At 37.9% G+C, this 24,391-nt stretch overlaps 1 protein-coding gene across 2 annotated transcripts in view; it reads left to right on the forward strand.

The window, feature by feature from the left end:
* The first annotated feature begins 850 nt into the window (after window positions 1-850).
* HIKESHI (heat shock protein nuclear import factor hikeshi) overlaps window positions 851-24,391 on the forward strand; it is a 39,740-nt gene continuing 16,199 nt past the window's right edge. The window contains exons 1-3 of one of the 2 annotated variants that reach the window (XM_086384719.1): window positions 851-1,089; window positions 3,251-3,488; window positions 15,318-19,610. In XM_086384719.1, the coding sequence (XP_086240845.1) occupies window positions 1,060-1,089; window positions 3,251-3,488; window positions 15,318-15,358 (309 nt within the window). In that variant the 5' untranslated portion in view covers window positions 851-1,059 and the 3' untranslated portion in view covers window positions 15,359-19,610. Of the gene's footprint in view, window positions 1,090-3,250; window positions 3,489-15,317; window positions 19,611-24,391 lie in introns of those variants that run through there. The other variant, XM_086384718.1, reaches the window with a different exon arrangement.

Consider the following 24,391-nt stretch of genomic DNA (forward strand, 5'->3'; position numbering starts at 1 on the left):
AGAGGTTGCCAACAATGGTCCTTCTAGTCAAAGCTATGGTTTTTCCAGTAGTCATGCATGGATGTGAGAGTTGGACTATAAAGAAAGCTGAGCGCCGAAGAATTAATGCTTTTGAACTGCGGTGTTGGAGAAGACTCTTGAGAGTCCCTTGGACTGCAAGGAGATCCAACCAGACCATCCTAAAAGAAATCAGTCCTGAATATTCATTGGAAGGACTGATGCTGAAGCTGAAACTCCAATACTTTGGCCACTTGATGCGAAGAACTGACGCACTGGAAAAAACCCTGATGCTGGGAAAGACTGAAGGTGGGAGGAGAAGGGGATGACAGAGGATGAGATGGTTGGACGGCATCACTGACTCAATGGACGAGTCTGAGTAAGCTCCAGGAGTTGGTGATGGACAGGGAGGCCTGGCATGCTGCAGTCCATGGGGTCGCAAAGAGTCGGACACGACTGAGCAACCGAACTGACTGACTGACTGATAGCAGAAAGAAACTCGGATTTGAATCAGGACTTGGATTTAAATTCCGTCCCTGAGTGCTGTGTGAAGATTTGGGGCTGGTCACTCTGGGCAATTTCCTCGCCCACAAAATGCAGATAATAATAACCAACTCACACGGTTTTTGAAAAGATCCAGAGAAATGATTGTAAAAGCGCAATGTAATCGCTGAAATGTAACACAAACGTGAGCAACACCTCCAGCCTGCTTTGAAACCGCTCATTTGAGTGCGGACCATCAATCCAAAGGGCAAATACCGCGCGCCCCCTTCCCGGAAGCCGACGCAGGGCTTCCTGGGACTTGTAGTCTTAGCCGGAACCGGCCCACCTGTCTAAAGCCCCGGAAGTACTCGTCGCCTGAGAGGCGCTGGTTAGGAAACTGGGGGTTAGAGGTCGCGGAGGCAGAAGGCGTTCCTGCCCCTGTCCTCGTCACTATGTAGCTGAGGGGCAGGAGGCCTATTCCACGTTCTGGAAGGTTCTTGGGCTCGACCACGGCAGTAGCCCCAGGACTTCTAGTCCTTGGCCTCGGATCCTTGCCGGCCGAGGGGAGTCGCCGCCGCCATGTTCGGCTGCTTGGTGGCGGGCAGGCTGGTGAGGAAAGGGTCGGATGGTCTTAGGAAGGGGGCGACACCCCAAGGGCGAGGCCACTGGGAGTGGGGGTGGGGGTGCGCCGGGTTCGGGGAAGACCCCTTCCATCTGCTTTCCGGCGGAGAGCGTGAGCGTGGAGGCTGGGTTTGCGCCCTTCTTTGCCCCCAGCGCTCTTGACAGTAGTCCCAGTATTCACTGCCTCTTCTTGAGTGTGCCGTACTCTAGGCAGCGCACGCCTTTTGTTCACTGCGCTTCATTTCAGCTTTCTTCGTAGCGCTTTTTTGGCACCCCAAACTTAAGCGGTAGCTAGTGAGGTGGTGCTTCTCGTTTTCTTTTGCAGTTGAGGAACTTAAGCTCAGTTGGCAGTATAAATACTCGCCTGAGCTCAGAAAGGGAATTCGAGGTAAATTTGATCTAGCCGGTAGTGTCCAGCCTGTCGAAGGTTAAGATGTTCGGTCAGTGTTTAACTTCTGGGTCCCTTTGGAAGGGTTCTAATAAAAATAGGCTTAACGTAATTTGAAGTTGATTGGTAGAAATTCGTGAAACTTAATCGGGAGCCGTGCCAGTGATGACTCCAAAATGATGTGAGCAGCGAGTTTCCTTATTGCGTAAAAAAGAGATTGCAAAAAAAAAGAGAGAGAGAGAGATTGCCTTCCTTGATGAATTGTTAGGTAAATAAGATAAGTACCTGGAATTGTTGAGGAATAATCTGGAGGGTGAATCTTGCTTGCCTTCGTAGAAACCATTCAGATTAATTTCAGACCTGATTATTTTTTCACCAGGAGTTCTTTTTATGTTTTCTCCCTGCTTTGTTAAATGTTGCAGTTTCTTTGTTAAGTTTTTCATCAATTTGTTTTAAACAATGTAGACTGTACACAGTGTAAGGAACTAGAGAGAGAAATTGGACCTGGCTATCCTCAGAAAATTTGTCTGTCCCTTAAATGGCTGAGAGGTGCCTTTTGGCGCTGGTAGGAGATAACACTGGTGAAAAGTTTGGATTGCATCTGCCCTTGATAGGAAATATGACCAGCCCACCCGCGGAATCTGAGGATGAATTTCATTAATGAATGACCTTTAAAATGTGTGTGATTTTTCCTGAAGAATAGAAAGGCCCTATGGAATTCGTGTTGTTAACTAATTTGCAGGGAATTTAGTTAGCGCAGTGCCTTTGTCTATTTACTTATTACCTCATCTCTGTAATGGATATCCAGGAGGGGTTCGTTGATGGCAACGTTTTTTCACAGCGTTTGACTCTTAATTCTGCAGTATTTGAACATGTTAATCGAAATAAAGGGTAAAGAGACCTAGAGTACCTCAGCACTTAACAATATTATTCTTTTACTAAAAAAGTCCATCTAATCTAAAATTAGGAAGTCAATTTTCTTTCCTTGAAAACTTTTCTTAAGTAAAAGAGGTCCTTTTTTTTTTACCTCGGGTTGAGGATTAGACTGTCATAATACAAATTTACAGAATGTCTAGTGCTTTTGACAGAGTTGGCATTAAGAAATGTTTATTTTGCTTGAGGATTTGTACGTACCATAATTTTACATGCCTTTAAGATTGTGTGCATGCCAAAAACTGATAAAATTGAATTTAATACTAATATGGGCAGTTTGGTTTATGTTCTTTCTTCCTTTGTTTTATTCTCCGTATTTGAACTGAAGGTTAGTAATTTGGGGGTTACAAATATATTTTAGTGAGTAGGCAAAATGACAAATAGGGAATCTGCAAATAATGAGAATTGACAGTAACTACTTATGGATTGCTTACTCATTTTAATTACCTGGAGTTTCTTTACCTTCAAACTAGAAGATAAGGCTTTCATGGTGTGGTGTTTCATTTTTATAACATTTTGAAGCTGTAGTGATTTATTATTTAAATATAGTCTTTCCTAGGCTCTTCTCAAATAATTTAGTCATGTTTTTAAAAGATTGCATTCATTAAATCATTTTAAGCCTAGATATATATTTTTAGGTTTTCTATTAAAGTTAGCACTCTCTGGTGTATTTGGTAATTCCATAATTAGAGTATCAGATTCACCCAGTGTTAGGCTTGGCATGATGACAGTAGTCAACTGTATCTTTTAACAGGGCTTACAGCAACACTAAAAGGGCTATAGTAACTTATCAAACTATTGAACTAAGGTGAGTTTCTTATTTTCTAGGTGCAAACAGCTGCACAGCAAGTGGCAGAGGATAAATTTGTTTTTGACTTGCCTGATTATGAAAATATCAACCATGTGGTGGTTTTTATGCTGGGAACAGTCCCATTTCCTGAAGGAATGGGAGGCTCTGTCTACTTTTCCTATCCTGATTCAAATGGAATGCCAGTATGGCAACTCCTAGGATTTGTCACGAATGGGAAACCAAGTGCCATCTTCAAAATTTCAGGTCTTAAATCTGGTAAGAATAATATATTAAAGTAGTTGCATAGTTAAACTTTTTCTTAAATAGCATAGCATAGAATATGGCTTTTTTCACTTTTCATTATATTTTTCTGATTGCTAAAATAATATGTAACATTGTTTAAAAAAAAATCAGATGATACACATTTGAAAAATGGTAAGTGAAGGGACCTCATACTCCCATCCTGTGCCCCTGGAGAGAACCAGTCACTGTGATTCTCTTTATATGGTGTATACCTTTATAAAGAGATATTTTTGAGTGAGAGGGTGTTTAATGAATAATGAGAGGAATGTTCTCAAATTTGTAGTATGTATACATCAGTGTTTAAACAGGTAAACCGAGTAGACTTGTGTAGGAAATACGAGAGTCCTTTTTTTCTATGAAGATTTTTGAATTCTTAGGTTTGATTACCCCTTCAATGTTGTGTTGGTTTTATTGACATTGCAGATGCTAGATCTTAGAGGGACAAATCTTGTTTACATGCTTGAGGTATTTTGTGTAGAAACTGAAAATAGAACTAGGTACATTTACTCCCAATGGATGTCTGGTTCCTTTGAAAGTCTAGATGAAAAGAAACATGGAAAGTCTTAGATTATAAATATATCTTCTCTTAGAAATAGTCTGTAGAGTCTAAGGAAAAGTCGTATTTTAGACAACATGTTTGGACCATTATTTAGACGGTTGAAAAGTAGTTGTGTATGTTTGTATAAAGTGCTTAGAGAATCGGTAAAGGGAGCAACCAAGTAGGCAACCCTTAGTAGGTTGGGGAAAATTTCTGGGCGGAGGTGATATTAAACCCTTTGACAAGATGAGTAGGTGTTTGTCAGGCCTATGAGAGGCCTATTGGGCATTCTTTTCTAGGTGGAGGTAATATGGATATAATGATAAAAGTTTGAAATCGTGGTGTGCTCAGAATGGCACAAGGCATGGGGCATAGGATGCAGGCATGGGTCATGAAAGGCTGAAAAGCTTTTGAATCACACTGACTCATTTGAATTTAATAGGTTAGAAAGGCTGAAAAGCTTTTGAATCACACTGACTCATTTGAATTTAATAGGTTAGCGAGTTTTAACATGCTTTGATCACAGACCTATTGGATAGTGTCAAAAAAGTGTGTAATATAAGCATAGTGAAACACTAAAAAAATTGCATGTACTCTGAAGCCCATGTTTCTCTCCCTCATAAAGACTTGTCCCTGTAGTTGTAGGAGGAGCCAGTGAACAATTGAGTAGGAGAATGATAGGGTCAAATTCTGTTTTTACCTTGAGGACTGTGAATAATGAACTGGAGCATTTCTGGTCAGATAATGAACTGTTAGCTGCCGTTATTTATTTAGTTGGATTTCTGTGGGGAGAAATGGGAAAGGGTAATATTTACAGCTAAACATGGTTTAGATTGATGGTAAAGACTAACCTCTAGATTTAAGAAACAACGAATTCCTGCAGTCCTTCTGAGTAGGGGTTCCTTGAGATAATTATTCCTAATCCCTAAGGAAGTGGTTCTTAACATGATTCCCCTACCAGCAGCATCAGCCTGTAAACTTGTTGAAAATGGGGATACGTGATAGGACCCCAGACACACCGAATTAGAAGACTTGGCTGGAGTCCAAGTTTTTCAGTAGGTTTCCAAGGTGTTTCTGTTACCTTCTAAAGTTTGACAGTCATTGTCCTAGGACATCCATTGTATGTGGTAAATTAATGCCTCTTGTAATGTGGTATTGGTTCTGAAAACTCTTTGGGAAAATTAAGAAAATGGTCATTCTAAAATCACTTACTGTGACTGTGCATAAAAATAGACACTCTATAAGTAAGAAAAAATATGGACAACCTAGTACTCTGTAGTGAAATCACTGGATGGTAAATATATAGAGAAACTAATAAAGGAACCAGAGAGAGAAGACAAGTCACTTGTAACTGAACAGCAGTTAGTTTAGCAGATTTATCAACAGCATGAATGAAGGTAAAAGTTCTCTAGATTAGTATTTCAAAGTGCCAAGGAAAAATGACATAACCCTCATTGGTTATTGTCATTGTACAGTGAAGGAGAAATGAACGTTTTCAGGTGGAGATGGAGAGTTTGCTACTGACAGACCATTGCTGAAAGAAGTGCTGTAGGTAGTTGAACTTTGATGGAAGGGAACTTTGATGGAAGGAATCCAGAATGTAGAAGAGGATGAAAGACTCAAAGTTAGCAGAGAAATTGGTAAGCATAGACAAATTGGGACAGTTTGATTATATGAAACAATACAGTAAATAAATGCATAAGAATTGAAGGAGGTAGTAGTCTGAGTAAGCTTTCTGAGGTGCTGTTGTTTAGAAAGAGTAATAAAATTGATTCTACTTTTAAGTAGTTCTGTTAAAATTGTAAGGAAAACTTAAAAAAAGGAAAGAAAAAGAAAATGCATTGTATTGAAAACAAAGCTGTGGAAATAATTTCATATATATCAGTTATCAAAATAAATGTAAACAGAATAAACTTAACAGAGAAAGCATGGAGACTCTGGGATGGGATTTCTTTTAAAGACAGCAAACAAATAATTATAGTGATGTTTATCAATAATGCATCTAAAATATTCTAATGCAAGGACCCCCACTCCCCTGAAGCTGTCATAGATGTGTTTAAGAAAAATGAGACTAACACAAAAACATTATCAAGGAATAAGAGGTTCATTCCTTAAGAATGAGATCATCACTAGGAAGGCTTAAATATTTCTAGGAAAAAGTATATGTCATGAATTTGTGTATAATATAAAAGACAACCTCAAATATAGAGAACTTTATAATCGGTATTTTTAACACACTTCTCAATACATCAAGTAAAATAGTAAGGAATGAAAATTTGAATGAAGAATTAACAATCTTGGGATGCTATAGAACCCTGAAACTACTAATTAGATCATACACATTTTTTAAGTACACAGAACATTTATGAAATTTGACCTTACAGCAAGTCATGAAGCAAGTTGTAGCTAATGGGAGATTATCACTGTGCAGCCCACAGTGCAGTCTAATTACAAATCAAAAGATAAAGCATTGTCATGTTTAGAAATTTAAAAATATTTTAAAGTAATTAGGTGGGTTGCAGAAGAAATAACTGTGGAAATTAAACTTCTACAGTCAGTCAGTCACTCTGTTGTGTCCGACTCTTTGCGACTCCATGGACTGTAGCACGCCAGGCCTCTACAGAATAAAACATCACATCCCTTGTGGCTCAGCTGGTGAATAATCCACCTGCAATGTGGGAGACCTGGGTTCAGTCTCTGGGTTGGGAAGATCCCCTAGAGAAGGGAACGGCTACCCACTCCAGTATTCTGGCCTGGAGAATTCCACGGACTATATAGTCCATGGGGTCGCAAAGAGTCGGACACAACTGGACGAGTCCTTCTTCTTCAAGGTAATACTGAAGAGATTAACTCATAGGCTTAAGTGAGAATATTTGAAAAGAAACGGAAATGAGTGGGCTAAGTGTTTAAGCAAACTAAGAAAGTAGATGCAAAAATGATAGTGCTAAAGAATAGAAATGAATAACAGAAAGCAAAGGAACAGTGGAGGGACTTAATGAAATACAAATCGGATCCTTTGAAAAGACAAATAATGAGCTACTGAAAGGTATATTTAGGGAAAAACACACAGTGTTTTTGAAAATGTGAAAATGGAGACGTAACTATAACTTTAATACAGTTTAGTAAAATTTACAAGAAATTTTATGCCAGTACATTTGAGAACAGTAAAGGAACATATAAAATTGGCTATATTCTAGAAAAATACACTAAACTGACTCAAATTTAAATCATGATGAGATAAAATATCAAAAAAAATTAAAATGAGCAATTAAAAATATACCTTTCCCTTCTACATACCACTATCAGACTGAAAGGGTTAAAAAGTTCAGTTACACCTTTATGAAACAGATTGTTTATATCTTATGTGTTAGAGAACAGGAGAAGAGGCAGTTACCCAGTTTAGATTTTGAAGCTAATAAAACCGCTTTATCAAAAAGGACAAGGAAAATATGAAAGAGGAAATTTGGCCTAAGCCAGTTTATTTATTTGGATATTTATATCTATGTACATATGAAAGTTACAAAGTGAATTCAATAAGGTATCTTTATTTTTAAAACTTGTCATTATGGCACATTTAAGATGTATAAAAACACTTCAGTATTCTTGCCAGGAGAATCCCGTGGACAGAGAAGCCTGGAGGGCTATAGTCTGGGGGGGTGCAAAGTGTTGGATATGACTGAGTGCACACACAGTTCAGCTAACCTGCATATATTTAAAGTGTACCTTTTGATCAATTTTGATATATGTTTACACCTGTAAAACCATTACCACAATCAAGATAATGAATATATCCATCACCCCTAAAAGTTTCCTAGTGCTCCTTTGTAATCCCCTCTCCTATCTCCCCTTCTACCCCAGGAAACTACTGATCTGCTTTCTGTCACTGTAATGTTTCATTTTCTAGAGTTTTCTTTCAGTCAGGACAAAGACTTTTTCAGTCATCCACATTGTAGAGTAACTTGTCACAATAGTAATTCGTTGCTATTTATTGCTGGGTAGTTGTCTGGTATACCACCATTGTGTATCCATTCACTTGTTGATGGACATTTGGATTGTTTCAGTTTTTGGCTTATAAAAGTAAAACTGCTGTGAACATTTGTGTGTAAGTCTGTATGGACATACGGTTTCATTTCTGTTAGCCAGGTAGCTCAGTGGTAAAGAATCTGCCTGCCAGTGCAGGAGATGCAAGAGGTGCAGGTTCGATCCCTGGGTCAGTAAGATCCCTTGGAATAGGAAAGGCAACCCACTCTGATATTCTTGACTGGAGAATTCCATGGAGAGAGGAGCCTGGTGGGCTACAGTCCATGGGGTGGTGAAGAGTTGGACACAACTGAGCGTGTACACACAATACAATACAGATAAATACCTAGGAGTGGAATGACTGGATCATAGGGTACTTCTGTGCTAACTTTTTAAGAAACTGCCAGACTATTTTGCAGCATGATTACTGTTTTACATTTTAGTCTGTAGTGTTTGAAAGTTCTAGTTCCTCCCTGGCCTTGTCCACACATGATCAGTGTTAGGCCTTCTATTTTTTCAGGCTCCAAAATCACTGCAGATGGTGATTGCAGCCATGAAATTAAAAGACACTTACTCCTTGGAAGCAAAGTTATGACCAACCTAGATAGCATATTCAAGAGCAGAGACATTACTTTGCCAACAAAGGTGCATCTAGTCAAGGCTATGGTTTTTCCTGTGGTCATGTACGGATGTGAGAGTTGGACTGTGAAGAAAGCTGAGCGCCGAAGAATTGATGCTTTTGAACTGTGGTGCTGGAGAAGACTCTTGAGAGTCCCTTGGACTGCAAGGAGATCCAACCAGTCCATTCTAAAGGAGATCAGTCCTGGGTGTTCATTGGAAGGACTGATGCTGAAGCTGAAACTCCAATGCTTTGGCCACCTCATGCGAAGAGCTGACTCATTGGAAAAGACTCTGATGCTGGGAGGGATTGGGGGCCGGAGGAGAAGGGGATGACAGAGGATGAGATGGCTGGATGGCATCACCAACTCGATGGTCATGAGTTTGGGTGAACTCCGGGAGTTGGTGATGGACAGGGAGGCCTGGAGTGCTGCGATTCATGGGGTCGCAAAGAATCAGACACAACTGAGCGACTGAACTGAACTGAGCTGAATAGTTGTATAATGGTATCCCATTAGGTTTTAAGTTTGCATTTCCTTGATGACGAGTGATATGAGCATTTTTTCAAGTGCTTATTTGCTGTCTCTGTATCTTCCTTGAAGTGTTTGTTCAAATCTGTTTTTGTTTTTTTATAGATGGGGTTGTTTTCATATTATTGAGTTTTGAGAGTTCTGTGTATATTCTTGACACAAGTTATTTATGAGATGTGATTTGAAATTTTTTTTCTGGTTTTTGGTTTGTCTCTTTACAGCATAAGTTGATGGGTTTTTTTGTTTTTGTTTTGTTTACAGATATCTTATTTAATGATTTGTTCCTTTGCATCTTTTTAAAAAATTTACTTGATTGATTTACATAGAGCATGTTTTTAATTTTGGTAAAGTTAGTTTTTTCAATTTTTTCTATTCTGGATTGTGGTTTTGGTGTTGCCTCTAAGAAATCTTTGCCTAATGTGAGGTTATAAAAATTTTGTCCTAGATGTTTTTAGTTTTAGATTTTACATTTATATCTGGGATCCAACTTGAATAAATTTCTGTATGTAGTGCAAAGTACAGATTGAAATTCAATTTTTTTATTTTGGCAAGTGCATATCTAACCATTCCAACACCTTTTGTTAAAAAGTGGAAGGAATGACATTTTTCTGCATTCATCTCACTTGGGAGCTCTCAAACTGCTCCATTTTAAGGTAAAGCATAAACTAGTGAATATTTATATTTGTTTGTACAAATATGTATTGATATAAAAAGGAAAGAGAAATGGAAATAGATACTGTTATATAGTTTGTTTAAACAAATCACTAGTTGGAAAACATGCTAGAAGATTACATGGATACTGGTAAATGTTAATAGTAATAAGCAGCCTAAGTGGAGAAGCAGCTAACTTGGGGTAAGAGAGAGAGAACAGTTTCGGTTTGGGTGTGAAGAGCCTTTGGAACTTGATGCGTGTGTGTGTGTTTGTGCATGTGTGTGCGTGCGTGGTCGGTTGTGTACAGCTCTTTATGACCCCAGGGACTGTAGCCTCCCAGGCTCCTTTGTCCATGGGATTTCCCAGGCAAGAATATAGGAGTGGGTTGCCATTTCCTACATGGTAGCAATGCCTTAAACAAAGTGGTGGGTTTTGTTTGTATAGCAATAGGCTAGGAGAAGGCAATGGCACCCCACTCCAGTACTCTTGCCTGGAAAATCCCAAGGACGGAGGAGCCTCATAGGCTGTAGTTCAGGGGGTCGCTAAGAGTCGGACACGACTAAGTGACTTCACTTTCACTTTTCACTTTCCTGCATTGGAGAAGGAAATGGCAACCCACTCCAGTGTTCTTGCCTGGAGCATCCCAGGGACGGGGGAGCCTGGTGGGCTGCTGTCTATGGGATCGCACAGAGTCGGACACGACTGAGGTGACTTAGCAGTAGCGGTAGCAGTAGGCTAGTAGTCAACCAACTGTTAACCTTTGCATAGCTGGAAAATGCAGACTTACTTTATACCCAGATTCACGCATTGATTAAGGTTAATATTGGCCGTCATCTAGTACACCAGGACCCTTGGTTGTTTTTGAAGACATATTAATTATTAATGGTCAATTGTTGTCACCTTACCCTCACTTCTCTTTGCTCTGTGCCAGCATTTTGAGTTGGAAAGGGATTCAGTGTCTCTTTTTCGTTTATGATCATCACTATATTCCCTGAAGGAGATGCCTTGCGAATAGTGAAAATTGCTTTCTCCTGTCATGCTTTTATTGTCTTCGGCTATCTTTTCCCCTTTTCTCTTGTGACACACAAAAGGTTGAGGGGCAGTGGACATATATTCAGAGATCATAAAAACCCAGACATTTCCTTATTGTGTTATCTCATCCAGTGTAGAGAAAATTCAGCAATCAAAAATTAGTTAATATAATTGCTTTAACCAATTACAGTAATTAGTCAATAGTAATTAGTCAGTGACATTATGATTTCTGTTTGAAATTAAACAGTCCAAAACACAATCCCAAAATAATACCTAATCCATTTCAGGAAAATGGATTTATTTCCATTTTGATAATACAAATAGTTCTTTTACTCTCCTGTCTTTTAAAAAATACATTATTTCTCATCATTTCCAGAACTATAACATGGCTTTTGATAGTTTTAGTTATGAAAACAGAATGAAATTTCAAGGCAATATTTGTACTGAGTAAAGCAGAATGTTTTATTAAAGAGAAATAAAGCAGCTTAAAATACATAGAGACTTAGTGATTATCATAGTTTCATTGAGTTAGACAAGGCTGTGGTCACTGTGATCAGTTTGGTTAGTTTTCTGTGATTGTGGTTTTCATTCTGTCTGCCCTCTGATGGAGAAGGATAAGAGGCTTATGGAAGCTTCCTGATGGGAGAGACTGACTGAGGGGGAAACTGGGTCTTGTTCTGATTGGCGGGGCCATGCTCAGTAAATCTTTAATCCAATTTTCTGTTGATGGGTGGGGCTGTGTTCCCTTCCTGTTGTTTGACTTGAGACCAAACTATGGTGGAGGTAATGAAGATAATGGCAACCTCCTTCAAAAGGTCCCATGCACACACTGCCGCACTCAGCGCCCCCGACCCTGCAGCAGGCCACCGTCGACCCATGCCTCTGCTGGAGACTCCTGGATACACGGGCAAGTCTGGGTCAGTCGTTTGTGAAAAGATCAGTTTTCATTCCAATTGCAAAGAAAGGAAATGCCAAAGAATGTTCAAACTACTGCACAATTGCACTCATCTCACACACTAGCAAAGTAATGCTCAAAATTCTCCAGGCCAGGCTTCAACAGTACATGAACTCTGTGAACTTCCAGATGTTCAAGCTGGATTTAGAAAAGGCAGAGGAACCAGAGATCAAATTGCCAACATCTGTTGGATCATCGAAAAACCAAAGTGAGTTCCAGAGAAACAACTACTTTTGCTTTACTGACTATGCCAAAGCCTTTGACTGTGTGGATCACAACAAGCTGGAAAATTCTTAAAGAGATGGGAATACCAGACCACCTGACCTGTTTCCTGAGAAATCTGTATGCAGGTCAAGAAGGAACAGTTAGAACTGGACATGGAACAACAGACTGGTTCCAACAGTATTGGAAAGGAGTACATCAAAAGGCTGTGTATTGTCACCCTGCTTATTTAACTTATTTGCAGAGTACATCATGTGAAATGCTGGGCTGGATGAAGCACAAGCTGGATTCAAGATTGCTGGGAGAAATATCAATCACCTCAGATATGCAGATGATACCACCCTTATGGCAGAAAATGAAGAAGAACTAAATAGCCTCTTGATGGAAGTGAAAGAGGAGAGTGAAAAAGTTAGCTTAAAACTCAGCATACAGAAAACTAAGACGATGGCACCAGTCCCATCACTTGGCAAATAGATGGGGAAACAATGAAAACAGTGAGAGAAGACTGTTTTCTTGGGCTTCAAAATCACTGCAGATGGTGACTGCAGCCATGATATGAAAACACACTTGGTCCTTAGAAGAAAAGCTATGACCAACCTAGACAGTATATTAAAAAGCAGAGACATTACTTTGCCGACAAATGTCCATCTAGTCAAGGCTATGGTTTTTCCAGTAGTTGTGTGGACATGAGAGTTGGACGGTAAAGAAAGCTGAGCACCGAAGAATTGATGCTTTTGAACTCTGGTATTGGAGAAGACTCTTGAGAGTCCCTTGGACTGCAAAGAGATCCAACCAATCCATCCTAAAGGAAATCAGTCCTGAATATTCATTGAAAGGACTGATGTTGAAGGTGAAACTCCAATACTTTGGGCACCTGATGTGAAGAACTGACTCATTGGAAAAGACCCAGATGCTGGGAAAGATTGAAGGTAGAAGGAGAAGGGTCCATCAGAGGATAAGATGGTTGGATGGCATCACTGACTAGATGGACATGAGTTTGGGTAAACTCCAGGAGTTGGTGATGGACAGGGAGGCCTGGCATGCTGCTGTTCATGGGGTCACAAAGAGTCAGACACGACTGAGTGACTGAACTGAACTGAGTGATTATCAGCATTAGACAAATGATAAAATGCTGTGGTGGTTCTTTGCTAGTATGTTTGGAAAAGTACTTTTTGGGTGTTTAAAATATTAGAATTCTTAATTTATGCAGAAAAGATTAGACTTTTATATTTGGGAATTGTGTATTATTGCAATTTAAAAATAGGTAGACTTGTAATGGATTTATTTTTTTGAAGCTTTGAGATGCCTTTTATAAACTTTATTACATTGAGCAAATCTAGCTAATTAGCACAGCAGGGTGGAAGAGAGACTTGTTGAAGTAACTTTAGGCAATTGTGATTGAACTGAGAATTTATTAAAGAATCTAGCAGAATTTTTTGGAGTAAGGAGGATAGTTCAAATGAAGCAGATTTCATGTTAAACTTTGGTAGTGTTTGCGGTTCTCTTCTGGATGATGAACAGATTTCTTAATTTTGCATTGAAAGATTTTGGTTGGAGAATGTGAGGAGCAGAGGGCTCTGTTGAGAGAATTTCAGTGGATAGGGGATCTTAAAACCAGTTACTGTGAGTTTTATTTTGATAGAAGATTCTTTGTGACTCTTGGGTTCTGAAAAGGAGTTTACACAATGCATACATTTTTTAGGCTGATGCTGGAACAATCTGAGATAATGATTGAGAATTAGTATGGGACTAAACTCTTAAAATGTAGAAGGGAAGGTTTGATATTAAACGAGAAGAAACTGCCCTTCTTTCTTTCTTTTTTCATGGGATCTAGAAATCCTTAAAATAGTAAATAAATAAAAGGCACAAGCTTAGGAAATACAGTTTGGTGGTTAGAGAATTGGGAAAGTTTAAATCAGTCTTGCAATTTTTATCTTTAGATACACTGTGCTTGGTGTTTAGTGTGGAAGAGACATTGAATTAAAAACTTAGTAAAAATTAAGAAATACTGGGAGTATTACATAAAGAAATTGTTTGGTTTATAGGAATTATATGCAAACTCGGATCAGCACATAAAAGGGAGTATTGACAAAAATAAAATTTGTGTGGAACTTAGATTTTAAAAAGTAGTTAGCTATAGGCACTATAGGTCTTTTGCTGTATTATAATTTTTAATTATTAAAAAACTTGGGAAGTATACTAGAAATTGCTTTAGACATTTCCATTAAACAAATTACAGAAGAAAAATACTTGCTTTTGTGAAAACTCTGGTGTATATCTACTTCATCCTTAGCACATACACTTCAAATTGATGACTGCTTTCGTTTAGGTCTCCATATCTGTGTGTGAATATTAAAACCACTCCAAGACAGTATTCATAGGAAGCAGATTAGTGACCTGAGATAATTGAAAATGGCTCAGTGGAAGATTAGCCTGGAGCATGAGCTTGAAGCATGACTAGATTTGGTTGGGATGGAAGTGGGAGGATGGGAAGTTGATTGCATAAGGAGGTCAGCAAAGTTATGAAAGCAGTAGTGTACACCACACCTTCAAGTGACGGGAGGAGACTTTTAAAGGTAGCATGATAGACTTCTACTTGGGAAGTCTCAGATGGGGATGCAGTAAGGTTTAAAGGTAAAGTGAGGCTGTTGTGGGATGGTTATACCATGTGGGGTTTCATTTTTTTTTTTCCTCTGGTAGGAAAGTGTTTGAGCAGGAGAATGATATTTTAAAAAATGATGTTTTAGGAAAATCATTGTCTGGGATGGCTTGGAAAATTTTGTTGAGATTAGAGCCAGAGCAGCCAATTAGGAAGATTTTATGATGTTGAAAGAATGAAGGAAAGGGTAACATTGAATATCTGCTCATGCAGTGCATTGTCCTGGGCTTTCGTGTGTATTATCTCATTATTCTTTAACAACAACATTTAGAGGTGGATATTATTAGCCTCTGGCTTTCAAGAGACTGGATGTCAGAGAAATTAAATATTTCACTTAGAAATACTGTTAACTTTTAGGCAACAATTGTATGTTATGCAGTACCAAAATAATATTTAACTAATCCACTTTGATTAGTTATGCAGTCCATGGGGTCACAAAGAGTTGGACACGACTGAGCGACTGAACTGAACTGAGTCCTCATTGATGGAAATTTGGATTATTTCCGTTTTTTAAAAATTGTTTATAGCAATGCTACAATCAACATTCTTACATATATTTTTGTACATATTTTTTAGCACTATATTTCTGTAGAAGAAACACCTACAAGTGGAACTGAATTCCTGGATTAAAATGGCGTTTTAAATAAATATGTAGGAGGCCTGGAAAAAGTGTACTGGGTGTGGATAACGGATCATTATTGTCTTGGCGGTTGTTAGAGAATCATAAGAAAGGTAGTTGGTACTACAGAAAACTAATAGAGCATATCCTTGCCAAGTATAATAAAAGAATAAGCCATGGAATTTTAGAATAGAAGGTCCTAGAAATAATTTCATCCAATCCTTAAATTTACTGTTGAGACACTTGAGATCTAGAAAGTTTCAAGAGAGTTTCTAAAATTGAGCAGGGATTAGAATCAAGATACCCAGATTTTTATTCACTATTCTAAATGATATAGATCTTTTCACTTTCCAAAGTAAATTTAAGTAGAAACCTACATTCACATTCCTATGCATTGTTTTATATGTATATATAGTTAATATGTTTATAACTGCTATTTTCTGCCATTTTCACTTAATATTATTTCATGTGGAATTAAATTTTTATGAAACTTTGATGTGCTAAAAAGTATTTACTGTTGAATCTTCTCCTCTCTCTCTTTTTTTTTTTTAACCCTCCTTTTCCACCAGTCAGGTACTATAGAGTGAGAAACAGACACACTCTGGTCTTTAGATGGGCTGAAGTGGAAACACAGGATGAGATTTTCATGTGTTTTAAAACAAAAGATGATATGCATTAAAAGGTTTTCAGAAACATGGATGTGAAGTGTATGGTCCTTTTTTCCCTATTTGTTTAAAATAGTAGTATAGAATTACATTTTGTTGATAGGTTATAGTTTACCTATTTATTGTTTACCTTTTTGGCTTTTTCTTGCCCCTCAAATTACTTTAGATTTCCAGTTATTATTGGTATGCTGTGCTGTGCTTAGTTGCTCAGTTGTGTCCGATTCTTTGCGACCCCACGGGCTTTAGCCTATATCCTGCCAGGCTCTTCTGTCCATGGGATTCTCCAGACAAGGATACTAGAGTGGGTTGCCATTCCCTCCTCCAGGGAATCTTTGCAACCCAGGGATTGAACCCAGGTCTCCCACATTGCGGGTGGATTCTTTACTGTCTGAGCCACCAGGGAAACCCAAAAATACTGGAGTGGGTGACCTATTCCTTCTCCAGGGAAACTTGCAACACAGGAATTGAACCAGGGTCTGCTGCATTACAGGTGGATTCTTTACCAGCTGAGCCACTAGGGAAGCCCTTATTACTGATATATAGAAGTACAATTGTTTAAAAAAAAAACCAAAAAAAAAAAAAACCAGGCTTTTTTAAAGAGCAGTTTTAGGTTTATAACAAAATTGAGAGGGAGGTACATAGATTGCTCATATACCCCTGCTCCCACACATGCTTAGGTCTGTCCTATTATCAGCATCATTAACCAAAATGCTTTTTTCTTTTAACCTACATTGATGCATCATAATCACCCGAAGTCCACAGTTTACCTTAGAGTTCACTCTTACAGGCTTGGACACATGTTTACGGATATATATCTATAATTATAATGTCATATAGAGTATTTTCACTGCTTTGAAAAATCTTTTGTGCTCTGCCTATGTACCACATTGCCTCACCTCCCCACCGGCAGCCACTGACTTTTTTAAATTGTCTCTAGGTTTGTCTGTTTCAGAATGTCATATAGTTGGCATTATACAAGTGAAATCTTTTCATGCAGATTGGCTTCTTTTGCTTAGTAATAGGCGTTTAAATATAGTTTTTTCATGTCTTTTCATCACTTGATAGCTTATTTTATTTTTAGTGCTAAGTAATACTGCATTAGGGCTTCCCAGGTGGCTAAGTGGTAAATAATCAGCTTGCCAGTGCAGGAGATGCAGGTTCAGTCCCTGTGTGGGGAAGAGCCCCTGGAGGAGTGCATGGAAACCCTCTCCAGTATTCTTGCCTGGAGAATGCCATAGACAGAGGAGCTTGGTGGGCTACAGTCCATGGGGTTGCAAAGAGTCAGACATGACTGAGCACGCATGCGATATTGTCTTGTCTGGATGTACTGTAGTTTATAGTTTCACCTCAGATCAGATCAGATCAGATCAGTCGCTCAGTCGTGTCCGACTCTTTGCGACCCCATGAATCGCAGCACGCCAGGCCTCCCTGTCCATCACGAACTCCTGGAGTTCACTCAGACTCAGGTCCATCGAGTCAGTGATGCCATCCAGCCATCTCATCCTCTGTCGTCCCCTTCTCCTCCGGCCCCCAATCCCTCCCAGCATCAGAGTCTTTTCCAATGAGTCAACTCTTTGCATGAGGTGGCCAAAGTACTGGAGTTCAGCTTTAGCATCATTCCCTCCAAAGAAATCCTAGGGCTGATCTCTTTCAGAATGGACTGGTTGGATCTCCTTGCAGTCCAAGGGACTCTCAAGAGTCTTCTCCAACACCACAGTTCAAAAGCATCAATTCTTCGGCGCTCAGCCTTCTTTACAGTCCAACTCTCACATCCATACATGACCACAGGAAAAACCTTAGCCTTGACTAGACGAACCTTTGTTGGCAAAGTAATGTCTCTGCTTTTGAATTTGCTGTCTAGGTTGGTCATAACTTTCCTGCCAAGGAGTAAGCATCTTTTAATTTCATGGCTGCAATCACCATCTACAGTGATTCTGGAGCCCAGAAAAATAAAGTCTGCCACTGTTTCCACTGTTTCCCCATCTATTTCCCGTGAAGTGATGGGACCGGATGCCATGATCTTCGTTTTCTGAATGTTGAGCTTTAAGCCAACTTTTTCACTCTCCACTTTCACTTTCATCAAGAGGCTTTTGAGTTCCTCTTCACTTTCTGCTGTAAGGGTGGTGTCATCTGCATATCTGAGGTTACTGATATTTCTCCCAGCAATCTTGATTCCAGCTTGTGTTTCTTCCAGTCCAGCGTTTCTCATGATGTACTCTGCATATAAGTTAAATAAACAGGGTGACAGTATACAGCCTTGATGAATTCCTTTTCCTATTTGGAACCAGTCTGTTGTTCCATGTCCAGTTCTAACTGTTGCTTCCTGACCTGCATACAAATTTCTCAAGAGGCAGATCAGGTGGTCTGGTATTCCCATCTCTTGAAGAATTTTCCACAGTTTATTGTGCTACTGAATGTTATTTTGATTGCTTTCAAATTTGGGCAGTTATGAACAAAGCTACTGTAAATATTCATGTGTAGATTTTTGTATGTTATTTTGATTGCTTTCATACTTGGGCAGTTATGAATAAAGCTACTGTAAATATTCATGTGTAGATTTTTGTGTATATAGACATTTTCAACTCCTTTGAATACTAAGAAGCATGAATGCTGGATATTATGGTAAGAGTATGTTTGATTTTGTGAGAAACTGCCGCATTCTCTTCCACGTGGCTGCACCAGTTTTCATTTCCACCAGCAGTATATGAGTGCCTGTTGCTCCACGTACTTGCCAGCATTTGGTGGTGTCATATGATTGGTTGTTTATTGACTTTGTATATTGAAGGATGAAGGAAAGGTTAGCACGTTGAGTATCTTGCTAAAATCCCTTTATTAATAGTTCTGGTTGTATCCTAAAATTTTCAATATAGATGATCGTAACATCAATGAAAAAGACTTCTTACTGCTAACTTTTATGCCTTTTACTTCCTTTTTATTGGCTATTACATTGTCCAATCCTTTGAACACCATATTGAATAGGAGCAGTAAGAGGGCAGTGGGGCAAGAAAAAGAAAAGTTGTAACACTCTTCTCTATTCTTCCTCCTTTTGTTTTATGAGTGTCCAAGATTGATAATGAATCGATCCTCTAATCAATATGAAATACCCTGTCTCTCTCGTAATGTTTCTTAAAAAGTCTTCTTAAAGTAATGTCTTAATGTCTACTTTGTCTAAAATTTATAGTTTCTCCAGCTTTCTTAAGATTAGTGTTCACATGCAATGTTTTTCTGTATTTTTATCTTTGACATAAATCTTTGTCTCTTGTAAATAGTATATAGTTAGGTGTGCTTGTTTTTTAGCCTCTTACTATCTCTGCCTTTTAAATAAGGCGGTTAGACCATCAGTACTTAATGTTACTGATATGGTTAGGTTTAAATTTTTATCTGCTAGTTGTTTTTCCTCCTTTTTTGGGAAGGAGGTCTTTTGGATTGAGTATTCTTAAAATTCATATTTCTTCCACTGTTTTTGTTTATACCTTTGTATTTTCTCAGTGGTTCCTCTAGGAATTATGATACGTGTTGTTAACTTTTGACACTGTACCATGAGTTAATACTGACAAAATAAAATCTGTATTTGACAACTCTGAACCTGAATTTGGTCATTTTTTTTAGGGTGTCATCTCCACTTTTCATTGCTATGTTAGCCCACTTAGTGAAATTCTGAATATGACAACAAAAACTTTATGGCAAAAATCACATTTCAGAAAAAGCAAAATCACATTTTGGTGATTTATTTTAAATTAAGGATATTTACCTCCATTCTCATTATCTTCATACTGAAGTTCACCATTGCAACTCTTAGTAGCATGTGAGAGAGTCAGATATGGATAATAGGAAGCCAAAAGATCTATGATAAATACTCTACATTATATTTTTTCCCCAAAATTCAGAATTTTCACACCCTTAGAGTTGAATACAGAGACAAAGGATTATCTGCTCACCTTTGCTCTGGACTGAATCCGGTCCAGAGAAGCATTTCATGGTCGGGTCCAGGTTGTACTGGGGATTTTCTCACTGGGCTGCATCCCTGATTTTCTTAATGAGGTTTTTTGGGAGATAGACTACTTTGTCATGTGTGTCCATCTCCTTGACCCAAAAGGTATCTGTAATTAGAGTTAGAAATTTACTTACCACATACATGTAAGTATTTATAGTTGTACAGTATAATGATTATCAGATCTCACAGTACTTTTTGAATATTTTTTACGTTACTTTTAGAAAGCTTTTCTTAAAATGTCTTATATGAGTTCTGAAGTTGGTATCTAGCCTTAGTAGCGTTTATTAAACTGTAAGATACACCAAAAAACTCAGCATTCATATAGTAGTCAACTGAGTGCTGGTGTTCACTTGTTGCAAACATCTGTTAAAACTTGTAATATATGAATAATGAAATCCATGTAATGTTGACTTTAAGAAGTTTTGGTTCATACTATATAAAGAACATGAGTACAGTATCTTTTAAGATTTAAAATTCTAGTTCTGAACTTGAAAGGTGAAAACAGTTTCTCTTACCAAAAATATGTAACTGAAAAATTTTATATTATGCATATTTATATGTGTTTATATGCATATGTCTGTCAAAGGTAAATATTTGTCGAGCTCATATACTATTTGAAGAGTTTGTTTAAGCCACATCTACATATTCTTTCATACACGTGCTTAAGTTCAACTTAAAACCTTCCTTTTTTCTGTAGGTTAACTATTTTAAAGTGTTTCGAGATACAATGAGGAAGTGGCTCAGTGCCTCAGTCAGGGAGAATCCCAGTGACATCTGCAGTGGAGAATGATGTGGAGAATGGGAAGCAGAAGAGGCCAAGATTGGAAGAGCAGGTGGGGAGCAGGGCACTAGGTCAGACAGAGTAAGAACACTGACGTGGAGCTGAAATGTCTTACATTGTGTCTTTAGCACTTTAATATGTGATTGTACTTAACAGAATAAGAAATTGCTGATTAACTCACCTGTGGTATAAAGAGGAATTATATATTTATGTGAATAAAATAGAGTCATGAAGGTGTTAGAGCTTTTTAGAATACTCCGATGAGAGAGAAGGCTGGTATTTTGTGTTTCACACACCTCAACTAGGCACCTTATCATGGGGCTTTACCTTTTTTGTTTTTTGGCTAGGGCCCTGCTGTGAGATAGTGTTTGGAATGAAATTCTGAAAGAATCATTTCTGATACTTAAAAAACATTTTTTTTTGCAGTAGGGATTTTTAAAATTTATTTTTAATTGGAGTATGATTGCTTTACAATGTTGTATTGGTTTGTGCCATTCATCAACATGAATCAGCCATAGGTATGTGCAGTAAGAGATTTAAAGCAACTGTATTTTGAAATAATTTCAAAATTAGAGAAAAATTATAAGAGTAGTGTAAAGAATTTTTTACATTCTTCTTCCGTATTCATTTGGGCTTCCCTGGTGGTTCAGACAGTAAAGAATCTGTCTGCAGTATATAGAGACTTGGTTTTGATCCTGGGGTTGGGAAGATTCCCTGGAGAAGGAAACAACTACCAACTCTAGTATTCTGGCCTGGAGAATTCCATGGACAGAGGAGCCATATTCATTAATTTTGTTACATTTATGGTTCTCTGGATATTTTTTCCCTGAAAATTTTGAAAATGTTATAGATATCATACCCTTTACTCCTAAATACATCAGCATATGTTTTCTAGAGCAAGGATATTCTTTTATAATCACAGTATAATGATCAAATTTAGCAAATTTAACATTAATACAGTACTCTTGTCTGTATTCTGCATTAAAGTTTTGCCAGTTTTCCCAGTAATGCCTTTTATAACACTTTCCTCCTCCCTCTGTCTAGGGTTCAGTCAGTATTGTGCAGTCCATTTAATTGTCACACTTCTACACCATGCTCAGCCTTTGTCTTTAGGCTTAGCACCTAAGAATATCCATGAAAAAAGGCTTAGCATCCATGAAAAAAGGCTTAGCACCAAAGAATTTTCAAGGAATGTTAAAATTAGAGTTTGTTATAAATCATTTGACTTTCTTTATAGTTCTCTTTTGGGGCTTGCTGCTGTATTTTGTTACCGCTTTGGCTTCTTGCATCTAGCTCAGTTGCCAAGAAGAAACGATTAAACTGATTCTAGTTTTCATTTTAAAATTGGATTGAGCTTGTTAAGGGGATTAGAAAGGACAACCCCGCCCCCCACCTCAAGATACCACTAGGATCAGTCTATTCATATGTAGTAGAACTAGAGCCAGAATGGGAACCTTTTACTTCTTGACTTGCTATCTTGAATGCTTATTGTAAAGTAAGTAATGAGTAAAAATCAGTATAGAGTTCATAAGCTTCAGCCTTGGAGCTTACTAGACCTCTTTGAATCCCAGTGCATTACTAGCTGGGTAGTCTTGACCAGGTTCCTTAACCTTAGAGGAGAATTCAGGTAAAATGGGGACAATAACACCTACAGTGCATGTGTTTTGGGGAACATTAGAGATAATGCATAATAGTGTCTGTCTGGCACTTAGTTGGTGCTCAAGAAATGATTTTTATGTTTTTATTATACTATAGAAAGACAGCTCTAGGAGGTATCTTAAAAGTCACCCAGATAATGAAACCTGTTGAGAAAAGTTAAGTAATTGTTACTGCTTTATGAGAATGAAAGTGCCTTGAGAGTAGGGAATCTTTTACCGTATGTTCTTTAGAGTGTGTAGAGCACAGAGATGGACTTGGTAAATAGTGATTGTTTAAATACATTTCAGACATCCAAATTCTAGACATACTTCAATGTCAGGTAAATTAACATTTTTATCTGGTTTAAGAGATTTATTGTTGATAAACCTTTGGAAGTCACATAGCTCTTAAAATATGCATTCAGGAAAAATGGTATTTCAGACTTGTCAGACTATCCATAGAAATGAAGCAGAAGTTTTAGGAATATATATTTGTGATTTCTAAATATTTATATTTAATACTAAGAGGATTTTCAACAAGCATAATTAGAATGTTTTTCTGTAGCTTTAGCGTATGTCAGATTTCAAATGTCACTTCATAGGAAATTGCTTGTTTCTGCCATAACAGTTTTCTTCAGTCCTCATCTCTTTGCACACCAAAAATACTGCAACTGCTGGACTTTTAGTTTCTGTTAGGGGACACTTGTAACTCTTAAATGGATATTTCATGAGTTTTTTTTTTTTTTTTTGTGGGGGTCTTTCAAAGAACAGAGAAAGCATTTATTTTACTTAATCTGTTTTTTAAGTTCATTCTATTTTACAGTTACCATATGGGTCCATTGGATCATTTTATAAATCTAATACGCATTTGGAGATATTACTGATCTTATTTTGTCTATATTTTGAAACATTTTGCTATTTCATCCAAGGAATTCATTATTCATTAGTTATTCTCAACTATGGGGGGAAAAGGCTGAAATGATAAGAAAAAGGAGGAATGATGGAATTACTTGAAGCTGAGTTTGGCAGACATTTTTGTAAAGCTTAAGATAGTATATATTCTAGGCTTTGTGCACTACAAATGGTCACTGTGACATATTCTTTAAACAGCCCTTTAAACATGTAAACACTCCTTGGGTCAGGAGCTCACAGTAGCTGATGGGCTGGGTTTGCATGTGGGCCTTAGTGTGCTAGTGTAGTGCCCCTCAGTCAGTCTCCATACCGTATTGCCCAGAGAATTACATCATCTTTCGTGAAGTATAAAGGGAGACTGGAGACACCGTCTTCATTGTCTGCTTTTTGCTTTTATTGGACAGAATTAGGAATTAATAATTTTTTATGTTTTTAATGGCAAAGAGAAAATTGAAAAGGAACAAATTTTACATTTATTGCATGAATCGGACAATAAATACAAAGAGGCAAATAGCAGCATTCTAGACTCTTATGATGGTGGTGTGGTTGATCATATAAGTAAAATCTCAGGACTGAATCTTAAATAAAAGAATGATGATCTCAGTGAATTTTCTTAACTAAAAAATTGATGATTGAACAGTATATTTCCAAGGACCAAAAGAAAATATGATATTCTTACTCATTCAGTCATTCAGCAAGGAGGAATTAATCAGGTAGTATTTTGTGACAAAATCTTGGATGTGTGGTTTGAAGGATAGGTGCTGGTATTCTTTCATCTCTTACATTTGTGCTCCAGATTTGACTGAATACAGTTTGTAAGTGGACATTGCACCTGCTTTGGTTATGTTAATCACTTTGATGTTTGAGTTCCACACAAGTTAAATGAGAAAATCCTTCTTGACTTCATTTTTGCATGTGGTTCTCTACTGAGACATATGAAGATGTTCTGTTCTTAAACAAATTGTGCCAAGCGATGAAAAGTGGATACTGTATAATAATGTGGAACAGAAGAGATTGTGGGGCAAGTGAAATGAACCACCAC

This window comes from Bos grunniens, chromosome 29, assembly GCF_055505025.1.
Source record: "Bos grunniens cultivar Pamir isolate PY7600 chromosome 29, Bosgru_T2T1.0, whole genome shotgun sequence".
In the NCBI taxonomy this organism is placed as follows: domain Eukaryota; kingdom Metazoa; phylum Chordata; class Mammalia; order Artiodactyla; family Bovidae; genus Bos; species Bos grunniens.